At 44.4% G+C, this 15851-nt stretch overlaps 1 protein-coding gene across 1 annotated transcript in view; it reads left to right on the top strand.

Annotated features, from left to right (window-relative positions):
* col5a3a (collagen, type V, alpha 3a) overlaps nt 1-15851 on the top strand; it is a 54364-nt gene that overhangs the window by 24207 nt on the left and 14306 nt on the right. The window contains exons 11-47 of the mRNA XM_061089923.1: nt 274-336; nt 1547-1621; nt 1805-1888; nt 2023-2079; nt 2388-2441; nt 2588-2641; nt 2775-2828; nt 3787-3840; nt 4093-4146; nt 4673-4717; nt 5821-5874; nt 6074-6118; nt 6232-6285; nt 6988-7032; nt 7414-7467; nt 7967-8011; nt 8313-8366; nt 8888-8932; nt 9067-9120; nt 9210-9317; nt 9708-9761; nt 10089-10142; nt 10232-10276; nt 10456-10509; nt 10872-10916; nt 11090-11143; nt 11276-11329; nt 11604-11657; nt 11767-11874; nt 12190-12279; nt 12504-12557; nt 12750-12857; nt 13158-13265; nt 13361-13414; nt 13590-13643; nt 13738-13845; nt 13953-14006. Of these exons, the coding sequence (XP_060945906.1) occupies nt 274-336; nt 1547-1621; nt 1805-1888; nt 2023-2079; nt 2388-2441; nt 2588-2641; nt 2775-2828; nt 3787-3840; nt 4093-4146; nt 4673-4717; nt 5821-5874; nt 6074-6118; nt 6232-6285; nt 6988-7032; nt 7414-7467; nt 7967-8011; nt 8313-8366; nt 8888-8932; nt 9067-9120; nt 9210-9317; nt 9708-9761; nt 10089-10142; nt 10232-10276; nt 10456-10509; nt 10872-10916; nt 11090-11143; nt 11276-11329; nt 11604-11657; nt 11767-11874; nt 12190-12279; nt 12504-12557; nt 12750-12857; nt 13158-13265; nt 13361-13414; nt 13590-13643; nt 13738-13845; nt 13953-14006 (2304 nt within the window). The remainder of the gene's footprint in view (nt 1-273; nt 337-1546; nt 1622-1804; nt 1889-2022; nt 2080-2387; nt 2442-2587; nt 2642-2774; nt 2829-3786; nt 3841-4092; nt 4147-4672; nt 4718-5820; nt 5875-6073; nt 6119-6231; nt 6286-6987; nt 7033-7413; nt 7468-7966; nt 8012-8312; nt 8367-8887; nt 8933-9066; nt 9121-9209; nt 9318-9707; nt 9762-10088; nt 10143-10231; nt 10277-10455; nt 10510-10871; nt 10917-11089; nt 11144-11275; nt 11330-11603; nt 11658-11766; nt 11875-12189; nt 12280-12503; nt 12558-12749; nt 12858-13157; nt 13266-13360; nt 13415-13589; nt 13644-13737; nt 13846-13952; nt 14007-15851) is intronic.

The raw sequence follows: 15851 nt of genomic DNA, 5'->3' as shown, positions 1-15851 counted from the left end.
TGGATGTGGCAGAATGTGACTGAAAATAATATAAAAATAAATAATATACTACAATGCAATATTACACTTGAAATCGCTTCATGATATTTGTGTTTTGTACTTTATATCAATACTGTTAACCCTTCGTGGAGTGGCAACTAAGTGTAGTGGATCCGATACAGTTAAGCAAATTAAAGAGGATTATTTTCAAGCATTTGCAGGGTTAGAATAAGAAGAAGGTAATCATTTTAATTTGAAACTAAGCTAATGTTTGTTTGAATGTGTCCTTCACAGGGGCTGGCCGGCCCAGCTGGACCAACAGGACCTCCAGGACCAAGAGGAGATCCTGGCGAATTGGTGAGTTTGGCTTAAGATATGGTCTCATTGAACGTGACCATCCAGTGGGGCTGTTGGATCTGAGGGACAAACCTGTATGAGGGATCGAGCTGTATGAGGGACCGAGCTGTACGAGGGACCGAGCTGCACGAGGGACCGAGCTGCACGAGGGACAGAGCCGTACGAGGGACAGAGCCGTACGAGGGACAGAGCCGTACGAGGGACCGAGCCGTACGAGGGACAGAGCCGTACGAGGGACAGAGCCGTACGAGGGACAGAGCCGTACGAGGGACAGAGCCGTACGAGGGACAGAGCCGTACGAGGGACAGAGCCGTACGAGGGACAGAGCCGTACGAGGGAGAGAGCCGTACGAGGGACCGAGCTGTACGAGGGACAGAGCCGTACGAGGGACAGAGCCGTACGAGGGACAGAGCCGTACGAGGGACAGAGCCGTACGAGGGACAGAGCTGAATCACTGCGGACATTTTGCCCTGGTTCACTGACCTGAACCTGCTGGACATCAGGGACGCATAGTGACTCACACATGTTTGACCTCATTTTCTTATTTTGTGTGTGTGTGTGTGTGTGTGTGTGTGTGGGATGCTTGTGTGAGTCATCACAATGGAACACACTCCAATGAGGACACTACAGAGGTTATGATTGCAGATCCCCGTGCTAGTTCATCATATTCATGCTTTACACGCATTCAGTTCACATAACAAACACAAGTTATTCCCAGAGATAACATGTTTTAAATAAGATGCAGCGATGGTGAATATAGCAGAAATTAATAAAGGAGAACTGAATGTAAACTGTAATATAAATTATAATTGAAATGAAGTTTATCTCCCTCAGTGGAAATGTCCAGCTCATGTAGAGGATCTGGAGACTGTGTTGATCTTCTATTGTTTGAAGCTTCCACCTTATTCTTTTCTATTTGGGGTCATTCTCTTGCTGTAAGATGAACCCCTCACCAACCAGTCTGTTCTCCTTTGTAAATCCCTGTTTCCTCTTCACTCTATTAGTAATATATCTATGATTACTTCTTGTAGCACAGGGCAATCCTCTAATGTATCAGAGGGTGTCGTTGCACAGTCTGCTCCAACACTGGCTTTACACAGATCTGTAGGAATTGTTTGTATTCACGTTCAATCCTTCATGTATTCCCCACTGCTGCAGGAGAGGTGAGTAGAGCTGTTTGTCAATGCTTATCCCTGTCCTCTCTCTTCAGGGTCCCCCTGGACGTCCTGGTCTTGCTGGGGTTGATGGGATTCCAGGTCCTCCAGGGACCCTGCTGATGCTACCAGTGAGACCTTAAAGCCCACTCATGCATGCTCATGCTCATGCACTGTACAAACACACACATACCACACCTTTTCCCGGGTGTGGTGTAGTGGCATGGCCACAAGGGGGGGCTGTGTGATTGAACTTCATTACAACTGGGAGATCCTGCAATGGGAACTGACTCGTCCTTTTTCAATGCCTCCAGTTCCAGTATGGAGGTGATTCTCAGAAGGGACCAGTGGTGTCTCCCCAGGAGGCTCAGGCACAAGCCATCATGCAACAGGCCCAGGTACATGCTACACAAATCTGAACCTTGTTGTCATCTTGCTGTGTTATATCATGAGTGACTTTGCCATTTCATTCATATTAAAAGCCCCTTGTGCAGTGTAGAGAACATTCCGTTGTGCTTTTTATTTTCTCCAGCTGTCACTGAAGGGACCTCCAGGTGCAATGGGTCTCGCAGGGCGGTCGGGCCCACAGGTAAGGCTTTCCTCCGTCCTCGACCAAATTTGCATCAAACCTCAAGGGCTCCTGCGACCTTTAACCTCAGCTTCCCATTCTGGCTGACCAGGCACATGCTCTACTCTCTCCCCAGCCCAACCTCATCATTATGCATGCTCAGTGTCTCATAGAATCTGCCCTCATTCATGGAAAAGAAAAAAGAAAAATCACTGGAGGGTTGAAAAAATGAACCGATTTTTAGGATTTTCTTAGCTCATCTGTATTTTTCCTTTTTTGGTGAGTGAAGAGTCATCATGTTGTGCTTTAATGGCTTGTTGTTTTTGTAGGGTCTTCCAGGGTCGTCTGGGCTGAAAGGAGACTTCGGAGACAGTGGCCCTTCTGTAAGACCACACGTTATTTCCACCTCACTGCAACCTTCAGTCATACCACTCTGTTTTTTACACTATTGATTTCCTTCTGTCCTCTGGCTTTCCTTTTTACACCCTTTTTTTCTCGATTTGTCCGGCTCTCTCGCCTCCTTACACAGGGAACACGTGGGTTACCGGGCCCTACTGGAATTAATGGAAAGCCTGGAAAAAGGGTGAGAGATTTCTTGAGCACTGCAGGTGTCCATGCTGTAAAAACCTCTGTATCTGCATGTTGTGTAAAACAAGGCTGTGTCCCGATGTACTGAGAAGCAGAAACTATTTTTACCTGGATTTTGCATCTCTTAGGGCCGTGCAGGAGTGGATGGAGGTCGCGGTGCTCCAGGTGAAACCGGCTCTAAGGTGAGCTTTGTGACTTCTCACTGCACTGCCTTGTAGAAATGAATATAATCAAATTTACCATCCCATCTGAGGGAAATTGGTTTGCAGCAGGGCGTTAAGAAACTCATACAAGCCGTCATGAATCCAATATTAAAAACAAATGCATGACAGATGACAGGGACAAGAAACACACGTACACTGAGGGAGATCAGCCAAAGTCAAGTGCAAGAAAAAGAACGCTAGTAGCACAATTTGTGCAAATTAATCATATTAGCTGCTGTACAGACATGGGAGATTTTGAATTTTTTAGTCCAGTGTAGGAAATGAAGGATGAAGGACTCGCTTGGAGCTTCCCCAAGTTGTGACGGAGACATAGAGGTTAGAATAATTATAACTTTGCTGGCCACTCCGACAAGCCGACCACGTTCATTGAGCCAGATTCAGGTTTCCAAATCTTGCCTCATCTAAATGAGCTGCAATAAGAACTCACAGAATTTTGCTCCAGTAAAGTATTGACATCCTTATTTCACATTTTGACCCTAGAGTTGCTTTATATTTGTGTCAGTTGTCAAACTATTTAACCGATGTTAGTTTTGAATATCACACGTATGTAGGCAGCAAGGTCTTGTCCGATAAACTATCTGCACTTGCATGTGTAAGCCTTGAGGTATCCAGCAGCCCACAGCTTATTATAAGTATTGACAATGAAGCAACTCAATGCCTAACAGCTGCAGGAAGAGCTTAGTAAATAAATCAGACTCCCCTGATGCCGCGCTGACAGAACAGCGGAGTCTTTATCAGTCAAAGCAGCATTTTAGCAGACCTACAGCTAATCTGAGAGCTCCCTCTCCCAGACCCACACTCACAGCAGATGGGAGGCTCTGCCAGGGAAGACTTTCAGTACAATTCTGCTAATGTTTACACATTACCGTATGCGTGTGTGGGTTTCAAGGTTTAATGCTTCTCTATTACTTCTCAGGGTGACAGGGGCTTTGACGGCCTGCCAGGTATCCCAGGAAACAAGGGACACAGAGTAAGTTGGATTTGGTAATTTGACATGTCACCGTATTTATATAGTCATTCAGACACTAACACGCTAATGCGGCATGCACGAAAACCTTACACATCATATAGCAGATGTTTATTTGCATATTATGATCGTGATGATCGTTGTGATTTCTGTGATGACAGTGCACACGACAAAGCATCTGCTTGATGTTGCGCTGCAATAAACAGAAAAGACCTAAATATCTTGAGGCCTGTGGCTAATGCTTTTCTCTTGTAGGGCGACAGAGGAAAGCAGGGTCTGCACGGGCCTGCCGGGGAGTCTGGAGAAAAGGTGAGTGCACAGACGCTTCTCATATTTACTCGCAACAAACAACGACGTAACACTGCTTTGTCCTCATCACAAGGTTAAGAGGGAAATCCTTTCCACATCAACAAATCAATTCTGCAAACAATTTAGCGGCACAGATCAAAGCAGTTTTTTGCTGAAATCGAGTCACAAACTCCTGAATTTTTAATTTCTGCTATGCTGGCCCGAGTTCATTCAGTATCAAGGTTTGCATTTGCAAAGACATGAAAGCCAGGCGGTGCATCCATGACATCAAATTGAAAATATGAAAGATAGCAGCTCTGTCAAGATGTTATCTTTCTACACATGCGGGCGGGTGAAGTTTAAAAGAGCGAGTCTATTAGTCTTTGCTCGAAGATAGTTGAGCCTTATCTGTCAGGCAGTGAATTTCTTTAATGAGCTATTTTCGCGGATTACGTCTGTGGGGATATGAATGTATCCTCCCTGGGGTTTACTCAGAGACATGCATGAGATGTATGTGTTGAATCCGTTTCCTTCTTCGTTGCTTTAGGGATCCAATGGACCTGTGGGGCCAGGAGGGCAACCGGGCGAATCTGTAAGTAACCACATGCAGAAGAATAAACACACACATATTGACGCACCTCTACATTGAAATATATCACGTCTACCGTTTCTCAACACTAAGAATATTTAATGTTAAAAGATGCATTTATCAAGTTCGCTTTGTCAGAACTTTGCCTTATTTCCACAGTGCAGAATCACTGGAACAAGTGATTTCTGCAGCAGGGGATTGTAGGAGATCACTGGATTGAAGCTCAAGCAGGCGTTTTATCCGGCATCTTACAGACAAACTTCCCAAAATACAAAATCCACATTTAGCCGCAGTGAAAAACTTTGACGCAACCTCATTAATGCAATACTTCCACTGCTCCCTCTATACAAATGGCACAGCATCCAGGTATATGTACAATCGGTCACAGAGATTTTACTTGCAGACTTGCAGTTTGGATTATTTAGAGAAAACCTAGATCTCAACAGCACATTTCAGAAAAAGCTGGTTTTTCTATGTGTCTTTATGGAGGATACTGGTTAATTATGTAGTTATCACTCTCTTTCTATTGGTGGGTGAGGTTCTGGCTCAGCAGGACTCCATCAGACATGTTAGGGAAGCTGCGTTAAACAACAAAGACACGGGAAAGGAGACGAGTTGGCTGCTTCGATGCGAGAAAGGGAGCGATGGGAAAAGCGAGAAAGCGCAAGACCGACTCAAGACAGAAATTTGGTCGGTGGCGAACGAGATAAGAGAGGGAAGAGGGAAGAGATGGATTCGGAGAGGGAAGAGATAAAATCCTGGCCTGAATGATTATATTTCCATATCAATCACATCCCAGGAGATCACAGATGTGGCTTTGGAACAGGTGGCTTGGCCAGCCTACAAAGAGGGAGGCTGACAAAAACAGAGCACACATACACGCTCGCACAAGCACAAACTAGCACACTCTCTGTAGCTAGCACATACAAAACCAGATGAGTACACACACAAACACACAAAGACACACACACACATTCTGTCTCTCACCGTTTTTCTCTCTCTCTCTGCGTCTCTTTTATATGATTTATGATTTAGTATTCCACACTCACCTCGTCTCATCATGAATGCAGGTTGGCTGCTGACTATTTGCTGTGTTTTGTCTCCAGGGTCCTCGGGGTCTTGTTGGGCCGAGGGGGGCACCTGGCCCACCTGGCCAACCAGTAAGTCAACATCGCCTTGATAACAGGATCAGAGCTCTTCAGTCTCTTCAACTCTATGAAGGGTGCTCTGGTGCATGCAACCATCAATACACCACTGAAGATAAACAAGGCTGATCTGCCTCTTTTCTTCATCAAACTTTTTGTTTTTTGCTCCAGTATTTTCTGACATCTTGTATGTGTTCCTTTTTTTTTTTTTTAGGGTATTGGTGGAACTGATGGAGTACAAGGCTCTAAGGGCAACCTGGTGAGTCCTGTTACCTTCATCAGTCGGGCTTTGTAATTACCTTGTCAAACAGTCATGTGATGATCAACCTGAGGCCAAAATCATGACTGTGATTAAGTGTTTCTTCTTCTCAGGGTCCGCCTGGAGATTTAGGGTCCCCAGGTCAACAGGGAAATCCAGGAGTACAGGTAGTGCTGAGTGAAAAACACCATGACAGTATTTACGCTTCTTATTGTATATATATTAGGGCTGGGCAAGTTAACTCGTTTTAATCGAGTTAAGTCAAGTGATGAGTTAACTCGATTAATTATTTTATCTCGCATTAACTCAGGTTTGATTATTTATTGTTTTATTGTGAAAGTCAGGCTTTTATTTTGTGAAAGTCTGTTGCTGACTGCTGCAGAACAGGAAAAAAGAAAATAATTGGCGGATAAACAATCGAGTTAACTCATCACTTGAGTTAACTCGATGAAAACGAGTTTTACTTGCCCAGCCCTAATATATATATTATTATATATAATGCACAACCACTTGCAAACATTCAGTTGCATAAACACATCCGGTCTCTCTCATACAAGGCTTTTATAAAGAGGACTAGCAAAGGTTTCAAAAATTGTTGTTATTTGTTTTCGAAGAAACAAGGTTTTTTATCCCGTAGCAACTAAATATAATTTTTAAAATGTTGACATTACATTACAGTCATCCAAAAAAGACTGAATCATATTTTCACTTTCCCAGCATGTCAACCATCTAATGCCAAACACCAGCTGACACATGTCCACACACATCGCTCGTGACTCCTCCGTCCACACATGTCATCTCTCCTTAGCTCTCAGACCTTCTCCGAGTCTTGTGACACTTAACCTGATTGATGCTTTGTTTTGGTCCAGGGCTTGACTGGTCCTCAGGGTCCCATCGGATTGCCAGGAGAGAAGGTAGGTAGCTGTGTCTCTCACTTAATTTCAGAATTAGAGCTGTGACCCCGTGACCTCTGTCATCACATACCCGGGGGGGGGGGGGGCTGTGTGAGCAGGACAGTACAAACCAGCCACTTCTGGCTCCGATTCAGACGAGACAAGGCTAGACAGGAAATCAATACGCAAGAAACACACTCAGGCATAACAGACACCGGGGACGGGGATGACCGGTGCACTTCACACGGCTGCACTGATCACAGAAATAAATAAACAAAATGGACTTACTCATAAATACAATGCTTGGTGGGGGTGCAGCAAGGAGGGGAATTTGGTCTCATAGGGAGGAACCTAGTTGTTCGGCTTCATCACGGTATTCATGCATCCTTCTGTCCTGTGCAGGGTCCCCAGGGGAAACAAGGCATGCTGGGACTGGCAGGCATTGATGGACCTCCTGTAAGTAAACACAGACACACAAACACTACATGAATGCATACAATAGTAGGGAAAAACATTAAAGTGCATGTAGTATCTATGTACTTATAAATAGAGAATGTAATTGTCTGCATTTTGATACGGGTACTTCCTCATTCATTGAAGGTTTCTTGAGAAAACGGTTCAAACTTATGTACATATATAACTATACAAGTAAAAGACTGAATACACCACACGATAACTACACACATGTATGTACACACATGTTTATAAACACACATATACAACCCTGGAGCAAGAGGATAAAATGTTCCACCTGAAGCTTTCTGCTGTTTGCCACTAGGGGAGCACTGATGCCCGATGATATCTTTATTTCTTATTTTATCTTTATTCGCTCTCACTGCCACTGGGGTTTCCTTTCATCGTTCCGGTGCATTCACAAATCTCAGTCAAGGAGTGATACTACAATGATTTATTTGCAGCAGCAAAGTCAAATTTGATTCATGTTTTCCTGCTTCAGGGTCACCCAGGAAGAGAAGGCCCCGCGGGAGAGAAAGGAATCCAAGTGGGTAACTAACTATCTGAGGCTGGTCTACATTAGTGTCATAACAATATATATGAAAACTACAGTATCATGCTGTTATTCTTATAAGAGACTGGAACTGTGCACTCGCTCACATTAGGCCACAACAAGGCTCACCCTGTTTATTATAATCACATTTCTTTTATCTCTTTCTGACAGAAAAATGATAGGGCCAAGTCACTGAGTGCATCGCTCATTCATATGCGCACAGAGAAATGCATTTTTGTTCACTGCTGGTTGCTAAAGCTGTAAAATCCTGCTGTTCTGCCATTCTTTCATGCAGGGTTTAATAGGCGCTCACGGACCTATCGGGTACCCGGGGACCCGCGGAGTCAAGGTGAGACATAAACACATCGTGATCCCGGGAGTAAAGCCCATTGAGATAGTTCCTTCTTTCCTGTGACTGACACGTGCTCGAGTGTATGACTGACGGGCGACAGGTGGAGGGAAAGCACCGCTTCTCAAGGGGACTGCTGAGGAACATTAGATGGTCAGACACGAGTGAAGCATTCAGACTTAAGTGGTCTTTTTGGCATTGAGGAATAAAAGTGGAGTTTTTAAATGGCATTCTGCTTAGCGGGGTTTTTTTTGGGCTCGACATCCTTCAGAGAAACCCCGACCTTGACGGCAGTCATTAGTGTGACAAGGATGTAAGTTCAATAACTGCTCAATAACAGAGCAATGTTAGGTCAAGAGAAAATCAATACACACTTATGAATCATTTTGGTGATTCTAGATGGGTTACTCCTAGAAATACAAGCAACCAGTGATTTTTCGGAGTCCGGAGTCTTTTCTTGGTGGGCTTGTCAGGGATATTGGATTGTTGCTAAATGACTTATTTTCCCCCACGTTTCACAGGGAGCAGATGGAATTAGGGGTCTTAAAGGAGGCAAAGGAGAGAAGGTGAGTAAAATGCTTGGCTCGACTGCTCATCAAACTGTGGTTTGTTACTTAAGACTTGATGAAATACAAAGTAGTGGTGCTACGTATCCCTAAAGATCGTTAATAAAACACCATCTCTCCTCGATGTGTCACAGGGTGAAGATGGCTTCCCTGGGTTCAAGGGTGACATGGGGCTCAAGGGAGACAGGGTGAGAGCAGACTCAAATCATCTCCGTTATTCTCCATCAGAGTGGAAATAAAACATTAATTTCTCTGCTATGCTCATTCTTCACTTTAGGGCGATAATGGCGCCCTGGGTGCTCGTGGAGAGGACGGACTGGAGGGGCTGAAGGGCCAAGCCGGGCTCTTGGGAGAAGCAGGGGCTCTGGGGATCGCTGGCGAAAAGGTGATTTTTAATTACACTGCAAGACCAAATGAGGACACAAATGAGGAAGCCTATGGGATCAAATAGGCTGCATGTTATAGAATATCTTATATATACCTGCATCATCCTGCTACAGACATTATAATATTAGGTAGTACAGGTTAATTCACTTATTATTAACTGAAAATCACTCAACATTCATTACATCTGGTTGCCGCCGACTCTTAAAAGCAAAACTTCCGCTGAACCAGAGCGCATGTTGAAGCATTTAATCTTTCTGTCATTACTATAAGCATTCATTTGGTGATATCCTGCTGTATTGGTTCATGCATAGTCAGCAGTGTGTCATAAACATTTAATATTTCTCTGGATTATTTCTTCCTCCCCCTCTTTTCCTGCTGCTCCTTGCAGGGTAAACTTGGCGTGCCTGGATTGCCAGGATACCCGGGGAGACAAGGTCCTAAGGTGATTTAACATTGATGGGCTGTTATGATCAGTTAATGTGTCCTCTGGTTCCTTTTATCAGAGCTTTGACTGGACTGTTTCCCGTCTGATTAAAAATAAGGGATGATAAATGGCTTATTAAAAAAAAAAAAGGCTATTTTATTAATAGTTCATTAGTGACACCAATTCATTACATGTTGATGAATGGTGTGTTTAAGGCTGTGTTGGGCTCGCGGATTAGATTTGCTTTAATTTGATACAGTGGTTAATTATACGTTAATGAGACGTTGGGGGTGATGCGTGATGAATGGAAGGCTGAGGCCGATTAACCTCTACGTGTGTCTTCAGGGATCACTTGGCTTCCTTGGTATGGCGGGGGTCCTGGGAGAGAAAGGACGAAGGGTGAGGACTATACTGACATTTGAACGCACATCATATTCTCACTTCTGCAGTGTATGTTGACTAAATAACCGTTAACCTCTATAACGCAGGGTCCAGCTGGTGAGCCAGGTTCTGGCGGCCAAAGGGGTGCAAATGTAAGTACACAAAAAGTGCAGTCACCACAAAACTGTATTTGCTCTGATCAGTTGCCATCGCTGCACCACCACTCATGGGACTGAGGCACGCTGTTGCATCACTGTTCTCACATCATTTATCCTCCACCGACATACGAGTTACGCATGTGCTAATCAGAGTCTTGTTTGTTTTCCAACAGGGAGCCCGAGGGGGAAGAGGAGCAAAGGGACCCACTGGAAAGCCTGGAGAAAAGGTGAGCTGAGGCTGACATGCACATGCACACACACACACACACACACATATATCCAAACATAAACAAAGACATATTCACATACGGTTGCACAAACACAGACACACACCTGGCTTTCTCATAAAGTATTAATGAATGCGCCGCCCGCGTACCAGAGCCGGTTGTTGTTCCCTTCTAGATGACAGGCCATCTGGTGTCGAGAGAAGCTTCTGTTTGGCAGGGGACGCTTCGGTTCACACGCTCACCCTGAAAGACCAGCCTGGGGAAGCTGAAGATTTGCTGTCCGGGCAGAAAGCTAAAAATTGTTTGAGTGGCTCCTGTTGTTCGTACAGTAACTGTTTGTATTTGTCTTGTCCACCTGGTAGGGTTCTTCTGGGCAAGATGGTACTCCAGGATCCCCCGGAGAACAGGTAACATTAGGACTCTCCGATTATGGCGTGCACACAGTGTCTACGTAAGACCTTATAGATGTCAAGCCTGAGAAGCAATCTTGGCGTCACAGTCTCATAAATCAGTTTAGGGCAAGCACCAGAAAACACAATCTGGGGTTTGGGTCAGAGTTTTCTGTGTTATTATCTTCCAGGGACCCCAAGGACCACAGGGAAGAAACGGCGAAACAGGAACTAAAGGCCCTAATGTGAGTTAATGCATCGTGTTGTGTTTACCCTGTGATTTAATGTGGCTAATTTTGACCTCATTCCACATTTTATGCTCACCTATATTCATGCTCACATTATTACAATGATCTATTAAACTGCCTTCTTCACAGGGTCCACCAGGAAAGGATGGATTACCAGGTCATCCAGGGCAGAGAGGCGAACCAGTGAGTCACCTTTACTCCCAATAAAGACACATCTTTAGTCTATGGCATTTTCCTCATTCAGGTCGGACACCAGCGCTTTAACCTACAGTAAACATGATCTACTGAATGTGTTGACACAGTAAACAAGTCAAAAGTTATGACTCCAGCATTGAATCGCCTCAGTTCAAGTCAGAGCGGTCGATACTAAATCAAGTAAACCACCCTCCCTGTGCTGAGATACTGCATCCTGCCTCTGATTCAACACTTGACTGAGTCACTTTTTCTCGTTCTTTAGGGTTTCCAAGGCAAGAACGGCCCCCCTGGCCCCCCCGGTGTCGTCGGACCACAGGTAGGAGGATCAGCCGACGATAAACGGGTCGATTGTGAAGTTGTTTATTTCAGAGAGCGTGTTTTTGATGAACCGCGATGTGAGGGCTGTTGCACTCTTTTGTCGTCAGGGCAAATCTGGTGAGACGGGGCCAACTGGAGACAGGGGCCACCCAGGTTCCCCAGGACCGCCCGGTGAGCATGGTTTGCCGGGAGCTGCCGGAAAGGAGGGTACCAAGGTGAGCGGTTTACGTCATGTCAGGATCCTAATCACTTATCAGCATCACCTTATTACTGTTATACTAGATAAAGCCCAAGGACTCTCAGCACTGTCTGAATATCTTATCTCCTGGGTCTCATCCTATCCTCTAATTTGCTAATAAATAACAGGGGGAACCTTGCAGTGTTGAGTGTATTATGGCTCATAAAAGATAAATGTTCCTTTTTTGGTGTGACTTGCTGGTTTATGTGATTAATGACTGCATAAGGAGCCTGCTGTCTGCTGGCTACTTGCCTTATATCTAATCAAATGAGTGTGTATGTGTGGTTTCCAGGGAGACCCAGGACCGTCAGGAGCCGCCGGGAAAAGTGGCCCTGCTGGGCTCCAAGGCTTCCGAGGGAGCAGAGGGACACCTGGTGCCATGGTAACACAAGAGTCCATACATCTCATATCCTCACATTCATTCCCTATATTATAGTGTTTTTACTTGATTGTATCTATTGTATTTAAATGATGGGCTCAGCGATGATGCTGTGCTTCCTACAGCATTTGTGATCTACATTAAGTCACTGATCGTTTATCTTGAATGTGACAATGAATGTGGTTGTCACTTGATTGTTAAGGCTGTTTGTGCCTCTGTCTCTGCAGGGACCTGCAGGTCTGAAGGGAGGAGAGGGTCTACCTGGCATTGCTGGATCGACTGTAAGCCTGATTTTATGAAATTGCTTCACATCACATCCCTCGGTCTCTCACAGCTTATGTGATGTAGAATTCTAGGGCGTAAGAAGCAGGAGGCTGTTTCCATGGTGAACAGCGATCGTGACCACGGCGTTAAATCAAAAAGTGAATCATGTCACATCGCCACCTAACCTCTCTGCCTCCTCTTATTTCCAGGGTGCTACTGGAGAGAGGGGTCCCGCTGGGTCGGCTGGCGCCATCGGGCAGCCGGGGCGGTCCGGTGGCCTGGGTCCCGCTGGGCCGATGGGAGAGAAAGGCGAGCCGGTAAGATTTGAAACATTGCAAATTATCCACAACAATGTCCACTAACACGTACTCTACCTGCACCTGCCACCATTGGATATAAACAACATGTGCTCTGGCTTCGGGAACATTTCATTATGAGACAAGGAGCAGCAGGTAAAAGAAACAGAGAGAGAAAATATGAATGTGATCAAGCCAGCTTGCTTGGATGTGATTTTCCTCTCTGGTATGTCAATTAATCAATGTGTCATGCTGTTACATGTGAATAATAAATATTTTAGCATTTGCTTAATGTGTTCTGTTTTCCCATCTGTTCCCCAGGGAGAAAAGGGGCCTGTGGGCCCGGCTGGGCATGATGGGGAAGTTGGACCTCTAGGACTGCCAGGAGCTGCAGGACCTGCTGGACCTCCAGGAGAAGACGGAGACAAGGTGTTTACATTGGACAACCCGCATAAACTGGAGTACTCCTGTAAAATGCTTGTTTTGGACTCTTTCTTTATGTGTGCATGCTTTTTCCTCCATAGGGAGAAACAGGAGGACCAGGCCAGAAGGGCAGCAAAGGAGACAAAGGAGAATCTGTGAGTATGAACGTTTTGTTCCAACATCACATCGTTACTTTGCATCGCCAGGAGGCTGATAATCCGTTTGAGATAACTTGTAATTAATTTTGTTGGGCCAGTGCAGTCTCTGGTGGAATTAGCAGATGGTTTTAATCATGTCTATGTGTATTTAACTGTTCCTGTGCTTTTCCAGGGACCCCCAGGTCCTGTTGGAATTCAAGGACCTGTCGGCCAGTCAGGACCAGCCGTATGTTGTGATTACTCAGAATGCATCAAGATATTTCTTCATATGAAAGGTTAGCTTGGTATGTGGAGTGTTAACCCGTCTGTGAATGTCTCAGGGCGCAGATGGTGAGCCAGGTCCTCGTGGGCAGCAGGGAATGAACGGAGCGAAAGGAGATGAAGGACAAAGAGGCTTTAAGGGGGCATCTGGTCCTTCTGGACTACAGGTGAACATTACTATCAACTCCAAGAATGGCTGTATCTTTATTCTTAAGTCTCAATTTATTTCCATGCCATGCCTGAGACTGCTTGCTCAACATATCTGCAATTGTAGGGAATGCCAGGACTACCAGGGGAGAAGGGGGAGAGCGGACACGTTGGCTCGATGGTGAGAACCGCTCAGCTATCTCAGCACATTCAACACTCAACTCGAATCCACTGCTGATGTGCAGTGTCAGAGTCAAAGTCTGTTCTCAACAACACTTTTCCAACATCTTGCACTTTCCTTTATTATCACTTGTCTCAGCTTTTCTCTGAATATGTTTCTCTTCTTCCTCTACTTTTTCTACATTTCTACCACAAATTCAAAGACCTTGATCAGGATCAAACATCTATGAATTAGTCAGTAGAAAAACAATAGATTATTCTGTAGAAAGATTTGGAATATGTTGCAAATGCTGTTTTGTTTATGGGTAGGAAACTCCCGAGGCATTGTGCTATGTTTGTGAATACACAGGCTTGTGGTGTGAGGTCACCAAATGTGCAGAGATAATTAGACAAGACATTTTGTAATAGTGGCATATGTTTTTTCAGCGCTAGTCTTATATTACCTCGGCCAAGGAGGTTATGTTTTCATCTGCATTTGTTTGTTTGTTTGTGAGTTAGCTAATTTTGTGAACCGATGGGGCATGACCCAACGAAGAACTCCTTTTGATGCAGATCTGGATCAGGGGGCAGATACAGGGATTTCTTTTCACTTTCTTTTCAAAAAATGAAAAAAACGTTTTCACTGATTTCCCAGAAAGTAATTATTGGATCTTGATTTGAATTATTTAATTATTATTTGATTCTTCTTCTATTATTATGGAAGGGACTGGTATGTATGAGTGGCCTCTGCAGAGGTATGTGCTCTACTGGATGCCAGTCTGGTTTGGGTGTGGTGTTCCAGGTGTTAGTGTATGTTAAATGTTATCATTAGGTGGAAGTTGATTTTGACAAAGGAGGTGATGCACAGATTAAATAGGCAATAGATGCAGTATAACGCAGGCAAGGTCAAAAGGATAACTCACTGTACAAAATAGCCCTGGCACCAATACAATGGCAATACCCCAATAAAACAATTAGCGAATATGTTAATATAAATGGGAGTACATTACACATAATCATATTATTCTGCAATTACATATGATGTTCTACATAATGACATAATTACTGGATTCCACTGTATTAGAGAATACATCTCATAGTGCCTTCATATTAGAGACACATACTGTAATAGAATAATTTCATGCTTAATTGTTATTTCTCAAGACGAGGGAATTGAATTACTCGAATAGACCATTATAGAAGCAAACGGCTGTAATTAAAAGCAAAGAAGAGAAAATATTATGTTCCTGAGATTCTCTCTGACCCGGTTTTCCCCACAGTTCCCAGATCGACGCCACTGTAATTACAGTATTGTACAGGTCCAAGGTAGCAGCAGCCTATGAACTATAGCTGGGACACAGACAAGCCACCACAGCTCATTAAACTTTAATTAGCCACATTTAAGTTTGTTAGCGCCGTCTGTGCTGATTCTGCTGCTTTGTTTCCGTCTCATGAACAAAACCTTTTCCTTCGCCGATAATCGTTAACGTTTACCACCCTCGGGAGTGGCGCTCAGTTTGCTCTGGTGCTTGATAAGTCGCACCGATCTTCAGAGTAAAACCTTCCATCGTTTTGATCTTGAACACAATGAATCTTATACACACGAGAATCAATTCATTCAGATAAAGAAATTCCAGAGTGAAGAGCAGTATATTTCCATCGCAGCAGCCTTGACAACACTCACACTCCCAGCTGTTTAGGAGCCGAGGGAACTTTAAGGTTGGCTAAGAATAGACATTTTTCTTTAAAAGCAGACAATTTTTCTTTTCACATCAGGAAAATGCTGAGATTCAACAAAAAAAAGGTTAATGATGGTTCTGACCCAGATAAATATCCTCGTAAGTCACGCTACTGAGCAGGCGTGCAG

This window comes from Limanda limanda, chromosome 17, assembly GCF_963576545.1.
Source record: "Limanda limanda chromosome 17, fLimLim1.1, whole genome shotgun sequence".
In the NCBI taxonomy this organism is placed as follows: domain Eukaryota; kingdom Metazoa; phylum Chordata; class Actinopteri; order Pleuronectiformes; family Pleuronectidae; genus Limanda; species Limanda limanda.
The sequence above is the reverse complement of the archived record's forward strand: the minus strand, read 5'-3'. Positions and strand labels throughout refer to the sequence as shown.